Source organism: Felis catus, chromosome E3 (genome assembly GCF_018350175.1).
Source record: "Felis catus isolate Fca126 chromosome E3, F.catus_Fca126_mat1.0, whole genome shotgun sequence".
Classification (NCBI taxonomy): Eukaryota; Metazoa; Chordata; class Mammalia; order Carnivora; family Felidae; genus Felis; species Felis catus.
The window spans coordinates 4956240-4974719 of record NC_058383.1 but is presented as its reverse complement, the minus strand read 5'-3'; the positions used below and the strand labels follow the sequence as shown (position 1 = coordinate 4974719).

General features: G+C 49.8%; 2 protein-coding genes across 7 annotated transcripts in view; one reads left to right on the top strand and one right to left on the bottom strand.

Annotated features, from left to right (window-relative positions):
- The window catches only part of RAC1 (Rac family small GTPase 1), a 30052-nt gene extending 18299 nt beyond the window's left edge, over positions 1–11753 (top strand). For 2 of the 3 annotated variants that reach the window (XM_045048149.1, XM_023246216.2), the window contains exons 3-7: positions 1102–1219; positions 7388–7444; positions 8911–8973; positions 9718–9877; positions 10131–11753. In XM_045048149.1, coding sequence (XP_044904084.1) covers positions 1102–1219; positions 7388–7444; positions 8911–8973; positions 9718–9877; positions 10131–10261 — 529 coding nt within the window. In that variant the 3' untranslated portion in view covers positions 10262–11753. The remainder of the gene's footprint in view (positions 1–1101; positions 1220–7387; positions 7445–8910; positions 8974–9717; positions 9878–10130) is intronic. The other variant, XM_023246215.2, reaches the window with a different exon arrangement.
- The window catches only part of DAGLB (diacylglycerol lipase beta), a 38644-nt gene continuing 30070 nt past the window's right edge, over positions 9907–18480 (bottom strand). For 2 of the 4 annotated variants that reach the window (XM_023246211.2, XM_045048146.1), the window contains 5 exons: positions 17047–17115; positions 16892–16964; positions 15202–15452; positions 14921–15112; positions 14264–14505 (listed from right to left, as the gene is read on the bottom strand). In XM_023246211.2, the coding sequence (XP_023101979.1) occupies positions 14460–14505; positions 14921–15112; positions 15202–15452; positions 16892–16964; positions 17047–17115 (631 nt within the window). In that variant the 3' untranslated portion in view covers positions 14264–14459. Of the gene's footprint in view, positions 9951–11364; positions 12027–14263; positions 14506–14920; positions 15113–15201; positions 15453–16891; positions 16965–17046; positions 17116–18480 lie in introns of those variants that run through there. The other 2 variants (XR_006591316.1, XM_023246212.2) reach the window with 2 other exon arrangements.

Here is an 18480-nt window from a genome sequence, read left to right as displayed (position 1 = left end):
GACCATTCCTACTTCAGTGATGCAAAAGTATGTTTTCTAGATTTTTGTGGCTAACGCTTTAATCTTTAATTCATTTAGAATTTATTTTTTGGTACAATAGGAGGCGGGCACGTGATTCTTCTTCCCAGATAAAAAAGTCACGATCTTGTTCATTTGAATAATCTGTCCTTTTCTCACAGAAGCAGAATTACGATACCCCAGACCTTGTCTTCATGGGAGCTAGTGTGGTCGTTAACGTTCGTTAAGCCACATCGGAGCCTTACTCAGACTTCGGCTTTGCCGTCGCAGTTCAGGAAGTCCCTCAGTTTCAGTGTCGAGAGTGTGTGAAGGTGGCTTCCAAAATTGTATCTTACAGGCTGCTGTATTGGGTCCTGTTTGGTACTTGCCCTGGTTTGAATGGCAATGCCAGGTTTTCTTTTTAATGAAGTACTTGGTGGTACTTGTGGTTTGCTTTGGTTTTGTGCAAGTCCACCTTTCTGCCTGTCAGCCAGGCTTTCCTGGGCCTCTGCTTATCGTTAAGTAATCACTGGGGTGACTTGGTATGCATGTAACCCAGTACACTCACTCTGAAACGGTCCACCACAGCCTCTCACATCAGGTTCATTTCGTGTTCCCTTCGCGCTTGGGTCGCAGGCCTGGCTGGATGACCACGACCTGACTAATTGTCGCCCTGACTCAGTGCGGTGGCTCCGTGCCGCGCCACCTTGCTGAAGATGAGCCACATGTGGATGTGAAAAATCTCAGCAAGTGGGATTTGAAAGAGAGGGACTGATTTTATACTCGGTTTCTCTGGGGCAGAAGAATCTTAATGTCCTGTTGAAGAGGCAGAGGTTCCTGTTGCTGCCACTGCTTTGTTTCGGGTACATTGAGGAGCTTGTCCTTTGTTTCTTGGGCGAGTTTCTCCAGGTGTTGGTTTGTTTTCCTTACACTCCTCCCAGTTTCCCTCCAACATTAGCTCCGCCCCCTGGCCCGGCAACCCCCAGACTGCACCTGGCCTTGGTGCATCTCCTCTGGGGCCCTCGCTGGGACAGTCACTCGAGTCCCTGATCTGTGCCCAATGCTCCATGGCTAAAGACTAACCATTTTTACTCCATTCTGCAGCTTTGACAACTACTCTGCCAATGTTATGGTGGATGGAAAACCGGTGAATCTGGGCTTATGGGATACAGCTGGACAAGAAGATTATGACAGATTACGTCCCTTATCCTATCCGCAAACAGTAAGGATCGTGACTGATTTTTAATGTGTCCTTTAGAATATATGATTTCTGAATATGAAATTGCACATCACCTGTGGGTTTGCTTGCACAGTTGGCCCGTGAACAACACATTTGAACTCCACATGTCCGCTTAGACTAGGCCTGTCGGTACATTTCAGTGAGTATGTTTCTTCCTCCAGATCTGAGGGAAATTTTTTCTCTGGCTTACTTTAGTGTAAGAACGCAGTACCTAATGCACTTAACATATGACTGTTGATGTTACTGGTAAGGCTTCCAGTCAGTAGCAGGCCATTAAATTTTGGGGAACTTTTGATTGCATGGGGGGGTCAGCACCCCTTACGCTTCCCCCTAGCACCCCCCGTGTTGTTCAGGGGTGTGCTGTATCGCCATCTTTGGGGCATCCTGAGTTAGTAGCAAGCTCATGTTAGTTCAGTAGCATGTGTCCCCTACATGCCAACCCAGAGTTGGCTTGTTCTCATTTCTCTGGTCTTAACCTGGTATAGAATATGGTGCTGTGCAGTTTACATGCTTCCATTGTTGCAATTTATTTATATATGTATTTATTAGAATTTTTTTAATGTTTATTTTTTGAGAGCTAGAGTGTGAGCAGGGGAGGGGCATAGAGAGAGGGAGACACAGAATCCAAAGCAGGCTCCAGGCTCTGAGCTGTCAGCAACAGAGCCTGATGCGGGGCTTGAACTCATGAACCATGAGATCATGACCTGAGCCAAAGTCAGACTCTTAACCGACTGAGCCACCCAGGCACCCCCCCCCCCACCCTTTAAATATTTATTTATTTTGAGAGTGAGAGTGTGTACAGGGGAGAGGCAGAGAGAATTCCAAGCAGGGTCTGCTCCCTCAGCGCAGAGCCCAGTGAGGGGCTCGACCTCCTGAACTGGGAGATCATGACCTGAGCCAAAATCAAGAGTCGGATGCTTAACTGACTGAACCACCCAGGTGCCCTGTTAGGATTAAGGTTTTTGAAAATCAAGTTAGTGACTTGTCTTTTGGGTTTAATATTATTTTTTCTTTCTTTTTATTTTTTTAATTTTAATTGGGCTCCATGCTCACGAATCTGAGATCAAGAGCCTAGGTTCCACCGACTGAGCCAGCCAGATATTGTTTTTCTATGTTACTCATGCTCCTTTTTCTAATGCTTTATTATTATCATTTATTTTAATGTTTATTTTTGCGAGCATGGGTGGGGGGCAGCAGATGCAAGGGCAGAGAGAGAAGGGAGACCAAGGATTTGAAGCAGGTTCTGTGCCGACAGAGCCACATACAGGGCTCGAACTCATGAACCATGAGATCACAATCTGAGCCGAAGTCAGACGCTTAACCGTCTGAGCCACCCTTTGGCTTTAGCACTTACATCTTCTCAGTGCAGAATCAGGTTTCGGTTTTGTAAAATTATGTCCACAGCGTCCAGTCAGAAAAACTTCTAGATTGTTTTGCTTCCATTTCAGATGATTAAATGATCCGTGTACCAAAAGCTAATGAGAGTTGGTGGAAATATGCTTAGAGGCCTCTTTTCTTTAAATTAGGAATTGTCTTATTTGCATCGTGTGCTTCTCTCATTACACATTTGTTCTTCGTCTTAAAAGTATTTGAAAATAACTCTGGAGACTCAAGTGGCTAACCAGCCAAAGGAATACGCACTAGCACAGACTCCTTAGGTTTCCACCCTGCGCCCTTGCTTCTCAGCTCTGTGACCCTGGCAGATTTCCTCAGGGCTCTAGTTGTCACCTGTCTCGACATAGGATTAGACGAGCAGTATGTATAAAGCTAACAGAAGGGTCCAGGTACGTCACAGACACTCCAGTGTTGCTGCGGTGAAGACGCACATCTGGAGAGCTCTTCACATCCCAGCTGGCTGGGCCCGAATGACTAGAAGTTGCTGTGCGTGCTCTCAGCAACTCCGGATGACCAGAGGGGTCAGGGTCAAGGAGACACCCTGGAGAAGGCAGGTGTCAACCCTTGGATGGACCTGACCGTCACCGTCTTGGGGGTGTAGTGTGGGTGAACATAACCATAGTTCTAGTCTTCCCAAATCTTTTGTTTTTAAATTTAACTTTCCGTTTTTAGTAATGATAGGTTTTTTTTTTTATACTTTTGAGTACATTTGTAGAATGCAACAGTCATTGTCTTCTGTATTTATTTTCTCCTGGAGGAATTGCCAAATCCAGTTGCTTTGAGCTGTAGATTTTTGCTGATTGTCCTTCAATTGAATTGTAACCAGAACTATAAAATGGGAGGTTTGAATGAGTGCTCAGTTAATCTCCAGCTAAAAATTAACTGATTAAGGTTTGAAAATCAGTTCATAATCACCAAATGGTTTGAGTTCTTCAACATGTTTAGGAAACTCTTCTGTCCCCAATGGGTGCTTGATAATTCCAGATTTTAAATGGATTTGCTAACCTATTGACAGAGTAGGAGTCTTTAACCCACTGGATCCATCTGGAAGGGTGGGGTGTCACTTCTGAGAAGTGAGAGCCACCTCTTGTGACTCACGGGTCCGGGCAGGGTGTGGCCTTTCTCTCTGAGGGAGTGGCTCACAGTAAGTCAAAGGTGACTTGGCAAGGTCCCTGCTCTGTATGCCAGAACACACGCAGGTAAAGTGACAGATTGAATCAAGCCGCAGGGTGTTGTCCTTCTGGGGCAGGACTTAAACTTTCTGTGTCCCTTCTGTTTTCCTCTTTTCCTGCCAGACACTTGAACGGCTAAGGGGGTGAGGCACGACTCTAGCCCTCAGATGGCTCACACGTGCTGTGTGACACATCACGCGCCAGCAGACGGGTGTCCTGGGCACTTTGAGCAGAGAGGAGAGCGGCTGTGTAGCAGTTAAAGATGCGCCCGCTGGCCTCCTGCGGATGAGGACGTTTCATTGGCTCCCGGAGGGGCGGCCCCAAATGTGGAGATTGGTGCCTGGAAGGTCTCCTTCCTTTGGGCCACACTGTCCCTGCAGGGGGAGCAGGCCCGGTGGCTGCCGGCTGGCACCTTGGCAGCGGGGGTGCCTCTGAACTTTGTACTGACTGGAACGTGGTCTCTGGTTGTTGGCTCTACAAGGCCTGTTTATGTGGCTTGTCCGTGACGGTGCTCAGACCTCCCCTGAAGGGCCGGTAGACGATTTTGTATCCACATGTCACCCTTAGGGTTTGGCGACCCCCCCAAAATAGATGTCATGTTTCCTGTGGGCATTTAATGCTGCTGTCCTCTGTTGGGCAGCTTGGGTGGCGAAGTTAGGTCTGTTTAAGGCATTCGTTTCTGCGTTCTCCAGAAGATGGCGAGCAGGTAGTCCTGTTCAGTAGAGATTGCCCTCGAAAGTTTTATTTTTCTAAATTAAGTAATCCTTAGGGCTTTCCTGTCCTTTAGTAAGTTATCTTTATATTCTCTTTTTAAAAATGTGCCGTAATAGGGGCTCATGATGGTTTGGTGGGATAAATGTTGGGCTCATGATCTCAGCTTAGGCCTTGATCTCACGGTTGGGAGTTTGAGCCCTGCATTTGAAGTAGGCCCGACGTGGAGCCTGCTCTCCTGCACGTTCTTTGTGTGTGTCTTGAGTTGATTTGTCACCGTGGCAGCGTGACCCGTGTAGTGCTTGGGCCCAGCATCGTGCGTCGTGTCGAGTCAGCTGCATTTGCCTTTCTGTCCAGGACGTGGTGTGAGTGGGAACCTGTGTGCCTCGTCGGGGTCACGAGGCCTGAGCTCCGTGCGGTTCCGGAGAGGCCTGTGCTGCCCGAGGCGCCGGGCCTCTTGTGTCCGGGCCTGCGGGGGCCTGCGGGGACCTGGGGTGTGTGTGCGCTCAGCTCGGGAGTGCCGGGTGGTGGCGCGGAGGCAAGGAGAATGGCTGTGTCTGGCTTGGCCGTTTGGATTTTCACCTGGCTTTTTCTGCTTTGTTCGGGTGGCTGCCTCTACCTGTGTCCTCCGGCCACAGGTCACTAGGAACACACCTGTGGTTTGAACAAAGTCGGGTTTGTTCCTGTGCCCCAAACGAGACCTGCACCTCGGGGACTGCGGGGTGTGTGATTTGGGTGAGGGCTTGCTCTGGATTGGGTGCTGGCAGGAAGTAGGGTAGTTCTGGGGCCAAATCTGTGACTGGTGCAGACACCGTCACACAGTCTCGTTGGCTGCGAGAGGGGGCGTTTGGGGTTTCAATAGTTTGCACGGTGACCTTGTGTTTGTGGTTAGACAAGATTGTTAAGTGGTCTTCTATTCGTTTCTTTGCTTCTGGTCTCGTGTCAGCATGGTTGCGTGGTCTGACGTGGGCGCTCTGGGAGATTGTCACATTCAGTGGGAACTCGCCGTAGCCTGGCTCCTGGGGTTCGGGGCTGTCCTCTTTCTCCTGAGCAGCTCCCCGTGGGTGCCACACACACAGCATCTTTGCTCTGTCCTGTTTGCGCCCTGGTCCTTTGCCCGGTTCCTAGAATGTCTGTAGGAAGAACTATTCCAGGCCTGAAAGTAAAAGCCGGGCAGAAGGCCTTAAGAAGAGAAGGAAATGAGAGGGGGAGAGAGAGCGCGCACGTGCACGAGCAGCGCTAGGGTGTTCGGAGTTGGGAGATCCCAGCCACCCCCGAGTCCCCTCCCGTTCCGCCAGGAACCTCTCTGTGGTGCCCTCCGCATGCCTGGTGGAGGCGGTGGACCTGGCCAGTGAGGGAGCGGTGTTTGCGACCCGGAGCAGTCACTGAAGGCCTGGCGGGAGCCTGTGTGGTCGGGAGTCGGCTGCCGGTGTGAGGAGAGCAGCGTCCGGGCCAGAGGGAAGGGGAGCCCGTGGCCTGGGGAGGCCCGGGCAGAATAAAGAGGCTCCAGGACACACTGGGAGGAAGGCTGGGCCAGTCCTGCTGCAGGCGGCCCTGCCACGGAGCTCCGGCCTCCGGGGACCCCCGTGGACATCGAGACACCTGCCAAGGTCGAGCAGCAGGAGTCTGTGCGGGGTGTCTGGTTGGGAGGCCAAGGCTGCAGTGAATCCCTCCTGGAAGAGCGAAGTGTCAGAAGGACTAGACGTTTTATGATTTCCATGTTATTGTTTTAGAAGAATTACCACATTATTCTTTACACCTTTTTAAAGCCTTATTTAGGCTGGGGGAAGGAGGAGAAGGGAATGGGCAGATGGTGGAATGTTAACGTAGGATGGAAAAGCATGTTTCTTGATCAAAAAGTATGTTTTAAGAATTGAAAAAGGTAGAACAGATGTGGTTGGAGGATATTTTGGAGCTGCGTTTTTGTGGCCAATCCCCAGGGGTCCCTGTGTCACCATAAAGAGTCGGGAGCACAAATCTTTAAAAGTAGCCCATAGATGAAAGTGGCAACTTTAATATTCTCAGAATCGTGGGTCAGAGAAGCTGGAGAGAGAGGAAATTAAAATAATTCTCTTGTTCATCTGTTAAAAGACGTGTGGGGTTCTGTGTTGCTTGAAGAGCAAGTCTTTCTTTCGATTTTTGTTGCAACAGGGGCGAATTGAAAGCCCTGTGGTGGCCGCTGGAGGTGCCGTCCCCTCTGGGTGGCGTCCCGTCCAGAGCTGCAGGGGCTTGGGCGGGGGGGGCGCAGTTCAAGGTCTCAGTGCATTGACACCGTTCACTCAGGTCCTCTAGCTCCCTGAATTCAATCCGCACTTGCGGATTGTCACTTTCACAGCGCAGACCCAGCAGTGCTTCTTGGGGCCCTTTCCTCCCAGAGGCCCGGTCCTACGGACAGGTGCGCCTCCCGTTGGTGGCTGCTGCCACTGGGCCTGTGTCTCGGAACATGGACAGAGATCTTTGACCCGTGTGTCTCTTGCTAATGGACGCACGGACACGCCTTTGCTAAGGAGGAACGCACGCTTTCTGCACGTTTCCTGAGTGGACAGAGCCCGTGCGCTTCCTCGGGCGGGCGGGCATTTGTGTCATCAGGCATGGTGGCGCTGCTGCCGGAACAGGAACCTTCTGTGTGCTCCTGTGGGTAGCCCCCCTCCCTCCCGCCAGAGTGTGCCTGACCTCTGTCTTCATCATGGCCTTCACAGGTGTGATGGAGTTTCGGTGGGGTTTGGCGTCACAGATGCTAGATAGTCCTCTGCTTTTGGATCCTTTGGGAGGGTTGAGACAGAATTCTGATGAAGAAGAAATAATGGATTGTGTTGACTTTTACTTTCCTCAGTTTTTACTAAACTCAAACACAGTTCTCATGCATTACTAGGTTGGAGAAACGTATGGTAAGGATATAACCTCCAGGGGCAAAGACAAGCCGATTGCCGTATGTAAAACTTTCAGTCGACTTCAGTTTCAAGCTTTACTGTTCTCTCGTTTCACTTAGTTCCCCAGGATTTCCTCTCGAGCCCCACGTTCCTTGAGTGCTTTGTGTTCCCTTCACTCGAGGTTGGGTTTTGCTTGATGAAATGCGCTTTCAGTGGAGCGAGACAGTTTACCTACTAGCTCGAATTAAAGCGGTTTGTGAACTGCTTGCTTCCCTCCTCCTGCGTGGAAGGAGGGACCTTCGTGAGGGGCCTCCCAGGCCGTCGAGGCTCCACGTGACGCCCACCCACCGTGGAGCGGGACTGAGCATGGCTGCGGGCGCCTCCTCCTCCGCTTTGGTGTCCCCTGGTGTCTCTGGTGTCTGGGGCGCGGCTCTGCGGCTGAGCTAACCTCCCCCTGCTTCCAAATGATGTAACCCGGTGCCGACCTGCCGCGGTGATTCTCCGACGAGCCTGTGCATGCGCTAGCGTTTGTTAAATGTCATTTATAAAAAGCTGTTGTGTGGGATGTTTCTTTCCCTTTCCAGGTACAAGGGATCAGCTGGATGATTGAAAGTGCTAGCTTGGGAATTGTGTTAGCTTGGGAGAAGATACATTTCACAAAGTAGCAGAATTGCCTTTTTCTAAGAAAGGGATTTATAAACCTAGCATTTTAGAAACTCTTAGGCATTTTTAATACAGCTAAATATTTAAATTTGACTCTTGACACAATAGAGTGGGGCAGAGGTTTTACGTTTAGTCGGAAATTCTTCCAGGTATTTATTCTGCACGGACTTTTCCTCTGAATCTTTATTTCGGCTACGACTGCCCAGCGTCGAGTCCTCCAGAGCCCTGCTCGGGGCTGAGAACCGACAGCCGGGAAGATGCCGCTTACACCCGGGAACCTCCGTCACGGCGGAAGGTGCTCAGTGAACAGCCGGACCCCACTCTGTGCCGGGGACCCCGGTGGCAGTTCTTAAAGCAGTTTAATTGCAACCCAGCGGTCAACTGAAAGTGTACTTAATGTGCACCTGGGGAGCTTAATGAAAAGCGTACCATTTATACATGTTTTTTTAAACCGACTCTGCTTTTGAAAAACAGACCACGTTTTACAGAAATGAGTGGTACCTTGACCCTGGTTTGGTCCCTGTATATAAGAGCATTAAAGTTGCCAATGGGAGTTGGGAGTGTGAAGGAAGAGGCCTCCTGGGGGTCTGATTGGAGGCCTCTCCAGCCTCTAGGAAATGCTAGCACATTCTAGTAAATCCTCTCCCCTCTTCTCGTAAGTAGCTGGCTGCTTCATGTGCTGGTTCTGGTCTGGGAGCTTCTGACAGAACTGAAGGGTTGTAACCAGGGAGTGAGCTTTAGACATGGACTGCTGGTGCATAACATGCACTTCGTCTCGTGAATCGTCCCCACGGTGTTTACGAAGCAAAGCGCGCTCGCCATCGTGAGATCATTTCTAAATGCCTCTCTTTCCTCTTTATAGGATGTATTCTTAATTTGCTTTTCTCTTGTGAGTCCTGCGTCATTTGAAAATGTTCGAGCAAAGGTAAGCCGGGATGTTTTAGACCAGCGTTTTGTTACATAGTGTCATCTTTGCGAGGTAAAACTACCATTTAGTGATAGAAATTTTAATGATTTTGTAATTCTACTTTAGGTAGATCAATTTTTGAAATCATTGACTTTATTATGTAGAATTCTAAAGTTCAGGGTCTGATTCAGAAACGCTGCATCCCTTGTTAAAATAACACTTTCGAGTCCATCTGATGGAGTCATCTGCTAAAACAGCGGCCATGACTTTCCTCTCCTGCGTCTTTCACACACTTCCAGTGAAAAGTGCCATGTGCGGGATGTTCGTTGTGATCAGGGATGTGTCCAGTGAGAGTAGTGGTGGCAGGGCTAAGACCTCAGTCCACATAATTCATGCTCACTGTTGAATATATGTAGGTAGGATTCTCAGAGTTCATGTAAGAGCTTGACCCATTTTACCAAAAGGTAGTTTTTTGGGGAAGGAAGACCTTCCCTTCCTACCCCCCCCCCCAACTGACAAGTAGAGCCTGTTCTGTTGGGTCTTTAGTCTTGGAATCCTGGTTTGCTGATCAAACACCCACAGGTAGGCAGGCCTGTGGTTCTTGAAAGTATTGAAGGGGGGGGGGGGCGGTTCCTGCCAAAAGCACTGAGGGACTAAGGTGGGGTGGTGGGGTCAGTTGGGCACCCGGATGGGTATCATTTAGGCAAAGAAAGTTCATGAGGGAGGGGAACGTGTCATGACTTTCTTCTCTCTTGCATCTAGTGGTACCCTGAAGTGCGACACCACTGTCCCAACACCCCCATCATCTTGGTGGGAACTAAACTTGACCTCAGGGACGACAAAGACACGATTGAGAAACTGAAGGAGAAAAAGCTGACTCCCATCACCTACCCGCAGGGGTTGGCCATGGCGAAGGAGATCGGTAGGAAATCCTTGCATTTTCACGTCTGCTTTCTTTGCACGGGTTTTATTTTCGTGACAGACTGGACTCCGGTCTGGGGAAGTAGAGAGCGTGTTTTCCGACTCAGGGTCGTGATGACGCTCACCAGGTGGGTGCAGGGTCAGGGCTGCTCAGCTGGGCCACACGTGCCGGCAGGTGGCGGGGCCCGGGGAGCTGCTGCTTCGTCCTTGTCCGGGTGAGAAGAGCGGGGCTGAAAGAGGCTGTCTCCCGGCAGGTGCTGTAAAATACCTGGAGTGCTCGGCGCTCACGCAGCGAGGCCTCAAGACAGTGTTTGATGAAGCTATTCGAGCGGTTCTCTGCCCCCCTCCCGTCAAGAAGAGGAAGAGAAAATGCCTGCTGTTGTAAATGTCCGGGCCCCTCTCCTGCCCTGCCCCCCTCAGAACCTTTGTACGCTTTGCTCAAAAATGGTGGAGCCTTCGCACTCAATGCCAAGTTTTTGTTACAGATTAGTTTTTCCATAAAACCATTTTGAACCAATCAGTAATTTTTAGGTTTTGTTTGTTTAAAGTGTAAGACTTCAAACTTTCACATTATATTAAAATTTAGCCCTAAAATGGCAAGCTTTTTTAAAGCCTTATTTTTCAGAAGCCCCTATTCTTGCTCAGATTAAGAGTTGCCAAAATACCTTGTGAACTAAATTGCATTGTTGTGCTGAGAACACTAAGCACTAAACCGTTTAAGACCTTTGTCTTGAGAAGAGACCGCAGCCAGCCTCTCAAGTTCGGACGCGCAGACCCCTGCTGGCTGGTCTCTGCCGGGAGAGCCCCCAGCCTCCTTCCGGAGACTGGCCGCCTGGCGCAGCCCGGCCCCAGGCCGCCCCCAGCACCGAGCTGTGTGTCCTCCTGGAACGAGCGTAATGACTCAGCTCTCTGATCGATCTTTTTGATTTTGTAGTGAGATTTTTTTTTTTTTTTAAGTAGTGTATTCGCTTTTGCTGAGATTTGGAACCGCCCTCTGGCTCCCGCCCCTGTGATGAACGGGTCCGCTGTGGCCGTGGGCACCTGGGGAGGGTGTGCGGGCCACGGGACGCGATCAGAGGACGAAGACAGTATTCTGACAAAACACTACACTGTGCACGTCATTACTAAACTGAAAGTGTCACGGGTAAAATCTTAAAAGGTTAATTTCTGTCAGATGCAGTAAATGATGAAAGGTCGGTATCATCACTAAGTGTTTTAAGCTTTTTTTCTTAGACTCCATCCCTCCTGAGATCGGGCATTTAATTCATCTTTGAACTGGTCGTTCCCATAGTTGCTGACTTAGTGCTTTTCTTATAGAACCCCTTCTTAATGAGCAATATGCCTCCTTGTATTATAAAATCTTTCTGATAATGCATTAGACTTTTTTTTTTTGTAGATTAGTGAAAGTGCATTCCTGTTCCCTTGTTACTTTACTCAGAGCTAATCGCTTTCCTTAGTTTTCTAGTAACTAGGTGTAAAAATCATGTGTTGCAGCTTTACAGTTTTTGAAATATTTTAGATATTCCTAAACTATGAACTTTCGTAACATCACTGTCTTGCCAGATCACCAGTACTGTACCTTGACTAATGCTGACCCTCCTCCTGGCCGCCTTCCCCCGGACACACGCTTCCTGTCGCTCTGCCTAATCAACCACGTTCCTTTGGGTCTGTGAGGTTCTGTAAGCCCGTGCTCGTGCTAACCAAGTTCTGTACAACTTACCCGCTGGCAAGAATCCAAGGTTGGACCTTTCAACCACTAGAACAAAGTTTTTTAAATTGACCGTTGCAGACTTGTGGAGTGTTTTTACATTGATCTTTTGCTAATGCAATTAGCAGTTATGTTTTGCATGTGTGACTTAATAAATCCTTGAATCATATATGACTGTAATACTTGAATTCTTGAGAGCTCGAACGACCTCCTGGGGTGTGTGTACGTTTGCCTCACCTGAAATCCTAGGCGCTTGGAAACACTTATTTCCAGTGCAGGTTTTCATGCTGGGGGACGGGGAGAGGCCCCTCCAGGGGAGAAGCTGAAGAGTCAGCAGGGACCGGTGGGGAGTCAGGCTCGGTTTGGGACCTTCGGATGCGGGTGGGGCGTCCACATGGGTGCTCGTGCAACTGGGGCCAGAGCTCTGGGCTAAAGCTGGCGGCTGTTGGGAGCCCGAAAAGGGGGAAGGAGGCCGATTATGACTTTAAGCCTGAAACTGTACTTCAATGAACAGGTAATGTCAGAATCCATTTTCTAAATCCTTTATATTATTCTGAAGATTGCTTTATTTTTGAGTATTTTTTAAAGATGTTTTTAAAAGGCAGTTTCAAGACCATGTAGTTCTGAAGGTTTGCTACAAAAACCGCTGTCTCCCATCACACCCTCCCCCAAGGCAACCAGTTTGAGTTCTTTTAACCTTCATTTTATCTCCACACGGCTAAGTGATGTAGCTTTTTACCTACCAGTTTTTATCACCAGTTGCTTAGCAAAGAGGGATGCGTAGGGCCGGGTGTGGGGGAGAACACAGAGCCCCCACGCGGTTCCCAGCTCCCTCCCCACCCCAAATCTCCCCGTGTTCACCGATCCAAACCGCCAGCTCTCTGGACCCGTCCCGCTGGGTGAGGCTTCGTCACAGAGGCGTGCGTGCGTGCCTGATGCGACCGCCGGCTCTTTGCTTCACCCTCCAGCCCCTCTCCCCTCCGTGGGGGTCTGGCGAAGTCACAGGACTTTGGTGCTGGTTGCAGTTTTCAGTTTCAGCCGTTACCACTGGTTCTCCCGGGAGCCCCGGCTCTTTCCCAGTGGCACCCCGCCCCCGGCATACCTTTCCTTCCCGATCCTGGTTGGTGTTTGCTATTTAGCATCCGTGTTACTGTGCAGATGCGCCTGGCTGAGCCACTGAGGAACAGGACTGTGCTGCACAACTACTCATTTCTTTGAGGATAATTAAGACTATTTGCTCTTCTGTGTGCTTCACGATTTAACTGCAGACTTCCAGCCGATACCGAAATTCCTCAGGATGTTTGCTGAGTTTCAGCAATTTGCATTTTCCTAAAGTCTCAGAATCCTCTGGCCACCACTTTTCTTATGTGTCGATGTTTTTGGTTTTTTTTTTTTTGAGTTTATTTTTTTAGTAATCTCTACCTCCAATGTGGGGCTCAGACTCCGACCCCAAGATCAGGAGGCACTGCTCTACCTACCGAGCCAGCCGGTGCCCCCGGCTCCTTGTCTCTTGCTTCCTCTTGCTAAACACATTCTCCGGGTGTTTCCTGAGAAAGAAGCATGTGGGGAACCCGTGCTCTCATGTCTTGGCCACTGCAGTTGTGTGGGATGTCTTCCCGCCTTGCACACCCTGTGCGGCTGCTGTCCCTTGTACTTCCCCCTCTGTCCTGCCTGCCCTTCTGCAGGTGGCCGCCGCCTGGCTGCTTTGGAGTTCATCTTTCTTGCTTTTAACTTTCAGGTGTTCTTTCTCATTCTCTGCCACTTTTTCAGTGTTGGGATCTGTCTTCTCTGTCCGCAAGCTGTGGTGGGGGTAGCTGGAAGTTTCTCCCGGTCGCTTGTTTCTCCCGGTCGCTCACGTGCCTGGTGGTCCTTGGCCTCGGGCTTAAAGGTCGACAGCCTTTACAAAGCAGATTGGAAACAAGCCCACAGGTGGCGTCCACGGGCGTCTCAGATCTGTCAGCTTTCTGCCCCGAGTGTACAGGAACTGTGTCTAGAACCCAAACTCACAGCAACTGGACATCACCGTGGCATCTGAACTGGAGTTTTCTAAATGGGCCTTTGCAGGTTTGCGGAACCTAAGGCGTTAATGGCTGTGACAGCTCAGAGGCCCTGAGGGAAGGGTCTCTAGAGGTCAGATAACTTGGAGACTCTTCATGAAGGTTCTGGCAGCCAAGGGTGAGAAGCTGAGAGACCTCATCCCCTTGCCTTCGAGTGCGCTGCTGTCCGGGGCCCCCTCCACCCCAGCGCGAACCAAGGGCCAGATTTCTTCCAGCTTTCTGGCAGACCAGCTCACCTGACTAGTCCTGTGCCGCGCTCTGTCCCAGGTGCCTGGGGAATCTGAGCTGTAACCCAGGGCAGTTCTGGTCTTTCCTCCTCCACGTAAGATCCTGTTTCCTCCAGTCAACCATCTGTTCCTTCTCTTCTCTCCCCATCCTGGTGTATTTATGCTTTTTAAAGAGACCAATTTACCGTCATTTCCTAGCGTTCGGTGGGGTTAAATCAGATGCCTTTGCAATCTCAGTCTTTAGCCCAGAGCTCCAAGAAAAAAACTATCCAAGAAGACTTCATTTTTGTTCAGACAGAAAGCTTTTCAAACGCGATTGCTGTAAAACTAGCCAGTAAAACAGGCCTTCCCGCAAACATCCAGTGGAAGAGTACGTCACTGTACAGACACGAACGACACGTGTAAGTGCTTTATTATAAACTCCCTCGGAATCCACGGCTGAGGTCCAAAAGCCAAAGTAACAGGTGAAAATAAAGCAGCTTGATGTTGAGGCTGGAGTGCCGAGGAGCAGTGGCCCCAGTTCCCAGCCTGACCTCGGGGCTGACCCTTAGCGCCACCCAGAAGACCCGTCCGTACCCTTACAGTGACGCACTAAGATTGTGTAGCCAGGAAAATCCAGTCTGCCGGGTTCAGACTCCTAAACAGTGGTAAGACAAGACCCTGTCAGTGAACAGGTGGGACGGGGGGGGGGGGGGGGGGGGGGGGGGCGGGTGAGAGTCCACAGATCTGTCAGGTCCTTAAACCTGGCCGTGGATCCCAACTTTTGCTGGGACGGTTCTGAGATCATCAGGGAATTGCCCTGGAGCTTCCCGAAGCTTCCTACACGAGTCCCGTCATCTCCATGTTCTCTCCTGACACCCGATCTTGTTAACACTGTGACCAAAATGACTTCCCAAATCGTTCCATGATTCAGAAGACCACCAAATCTAGTACCTGTCGGATTCCTATCGACGGACATCCACCGGCATCACGGACGTCACTCTGCTACTGTCCACGTAAGAACAAAAGTGTGAGTCTGCCGTCCTCGAGCGGTTTAGAGTAGCTCTACTTACACCACGTCCACGTTGGAGCCACCTCCGGGGGGACAGAAAACGTAGGCGGCCCTGTCGGACACCACGCTGTCCAAGGCTTTCATCAGGACGTCGGGCATGTGGTCCGTTAACATCTTCGGGCCGATGAGTATTTTGCTGAACTGTGATTCGTGTGCCCACCTCGCACTGTACCGAGCGGCGGCGCGGCAAAACCTGAGACAGACAGAAGCTGAACTAGCGGAGCGCCCCCCTTGGCTGGAAGCGCGTGTCAAGGGGGACCGAGCCACGCCGCCCGCACTCACCTCCCTGAGGTGCCTTCTTCCTCCAGGTGGATGATCCTGCCGGGAGGGTAGAGATGGGGGTACTTGGCGGGGGACTCCAGGGGGGAGTCGCTGGAGAAGCTGTATGTCGGGGACCCGTGCGTCAGCAGGCTCTGCTCCCCCAGAAGCGGCTGCGTCAGGTGTCCCTGGGCGCCCCCGTCCAGCTCTGTTGGAAGGTTGTCAGGGTCGCCTCCGAACAGCTCATACCAGCACCCGCGCAGCAGGATCTTGTACTGAGGGCAGAGCAAGAAGGCAGGTGCCTGTTACCCGGTCCTTCCCGGGCCACACAGACCTCGGACCACAGCACTTGCTGCGGGACGGTGACCTCAGAGCTCAAATGCCTCCCTGGTTTGTTTAAACCACGGGTCTTAGGAGCGTGGACCTCAGTGGCCCGAACTCCTGTATCTCTTGCACAACGAAGCCACATCAAACTTGAAGCAACAGTAAAAACCACATCATACAGATTTTGAGAAAAAGTGACCCTTAATTCTTTTTAAGCAGTTCTGCCAACCAGCTTCGTTCTTTCCCTTAAGCACATTACTTTTTAAAAATTTGAGGAGTGGGGAGTAGTTGGTAAGGAGAAAGCTTATTAAAAGAATTTTTTTGAAAGTCAGTAAACTTTGTTTTCATAGTAAATTAAATCATCAAAAACTCTACATCCTTGTTACCACCTATCATCCGCTGCCTTCAAACATACCTCTAAGAATCATTTTTATATTACTTTTTTAAATGTTCATTTATTTTGAGAGAGAGAGAGACTGTGAGCCAGGGAGAAGGGCAAGAAAGAATCCCAAGCAGGCTCTATGATGTCGACACCTGACACGGGGCTCGATCTCCTGCACCGTGAAATCATGACCTGAGCCAAAATCAAGAGCCGGATGCTTAGTTGACTGAGCCACCCAGGTGCCCCTGAGAATCCTTAAAAAAAAAAAAAAAAAAAAATATATATATACATATATATATATATACACACACACACACACACATATATGTATATATATATACACACACATATATATGTATATATATATATACATATATATATATATGTATGTTTCTTTTGAGAGAGTGAGCTCAATTGGGGGAGGGGCAGAGAGAGGCAAACAGAGGATTGGAAGCAGGCTCTGAGCTGTCAAGAGAGCCTGATGCGGGGCTTGAACCCACGAACTGAGAGATCATGACCTGAGCTGAAGTGGATCATTTTTAAATCTGCCCTTAAAAAAAAAAAAAAAATGTGTTTTTTTTCTCAGTACATCATGGATATCTTTCTCTATTGGTAAATGTAAATTTATGTCACCATTTCTAATGACTACAACATTCCATGGTATACTAATAATTCTTAAACTCTATTTGGCAGCCTTATTTTCTAAGCTTTGGGACCAAAAGCATCAGAATACTGTTGGTCACAAGACAGGGCAAAGAAAGCGCATCACTGAAGTGGAACAGGGAAGGTTCTACCACAGTCTCTAACCGTGGCATTTCAGGACTGAGCCGTGTGCTTTCCTTGGCATCGGCCCCGAGACCCAGATGGAAGCTGTACCCCGGGGAGAGAGAGCCTCAGGCAACGGCATCGAATGCGCTGGGCTAAGAGCCTCTGAATTGAGAAACTTCCTCTCGGGGCACACACAGCCTCCAACTCCTGCAGACCCTCTTCCGGGCACCCCCAGGTTACCTTGGGCTTGTTACAGTGCGCGATCACTCGCAAGATTCTCTTCTTCAAATCTTCCAAGTTGGTCACACTTAACCTGTTTAGCAGAAGACCAGATTGAAGCTCAAAATCCGGTCTTTCAGCTGCCCCGAGCCCCGAGGAAGCGCCGGCAGACTCACCTGGGGATGATATCCTTGCCTAGCACAAGCGACACGGTGAAGTTCTTGGAGTGTTCATAAAGGGATTTGCTGAAATTTCAGAAAGATAAACATTTGTCAAGTTTCAGGATTATATTGCCCACAAAGAGCTCCAAAGAGAAATCAAGCAACTTTGCCAGGTGACCGAGGTCAGTTTTCAGAGACCTGGGCTGTTCTCTACCCTTTAAAAAAGGGGAAGAGAAAGTGGAGAGCATCCAGTCGGAGCGACTCCTTCCCGGATTCTAGTAAAGCCACAACAGCCGTCAGCCGGATCGAGACGGCAGGCCACGCGCGTGCTTGTACCCTTTGCCCCCGCAGCCCCGCTTGGAGGGACCTAACAGACACTCTGGCTGGGCTCCCGGGGGGCTCAGTTGCTTCAGCATCCGACTCCATTTCGGCTCAGGTCATGATCTCACAGTTCGTGGCTCAAGCCCAAGTCGGGCTCTGCAAAGACAGCGGGAGCCTGCTTGGGAATCAATCTCTCCTCCTCTGCCCCTCCCGGCTCGTGCAGGGGTGTGCGCGCTCTCTCAAAATAAATACACTTCAAAGAAAAAACACCAACTGGCAAAAACGGAGAAGGACAGATACAAAAGGCTATCACTGCTTACAACAGCAGAGGCTGGAAACGCCAACGTCCACCCCTGGAGAGCTGTTCAATTCATACACCACAGCACGTCCAGGGAGTACCGAGTCCTTAGCAGCAGGAGAGTGAGGGTGGCCTCAGGACACACGGTCAAGTTACAAGTTACAACAACACCCACGGCAGCATGAAGACTTAGCTACCTTTTATCGAAGAGGAGGAGGAATGCAAAGTGGTATACGTATTTGCTTTTATATGTAAATAGGTGAGAATTATGGAAAAGCCAAGTTAAAAACTAACGGTGACCTCAGGGAAGAAGGATGGAAAGGAGATCTCTCTGAGTGTCTCTTGCTCTGTAGAGTTGTCTTTGGAACCATGTCATTGTTTTACATAATCATAAAAATTAAAAGAAGGAAAGCAATTCCTAACATCGAGGGTGAAAGAAATGAACCTAGCGGTGTGTTAGCCAAACGGAAGGATTATTTCAGGTGAGCTTCCAACAACAGAAGTTGGCTGTCCATCCCTGGGGGGGATGTTCCATAAGAACAAAACCAAGTGTAAAAAAACCCAAATCGCCTGCAGCAATCCTCCCACTATGAGCATTCCGAAAGTGATCAGTCTGTGTGGCCTCTGCACACATACGTCGGTGCGCACACGGCTCTGTGGACCTACTAAAAACCGGGGCTCAAGGAGACCGAGATTTTTAGCATAAGAGAAAAAAAGATACAGTTGCGGTAAAAATCCCGATCTTTAAGTTGAAAGTGTCAATATGAAGTAAGGATACATTTCCTCTTTGGGGTAACAACAGCATTTCCTACCTCTTAGCACCGAAAAGG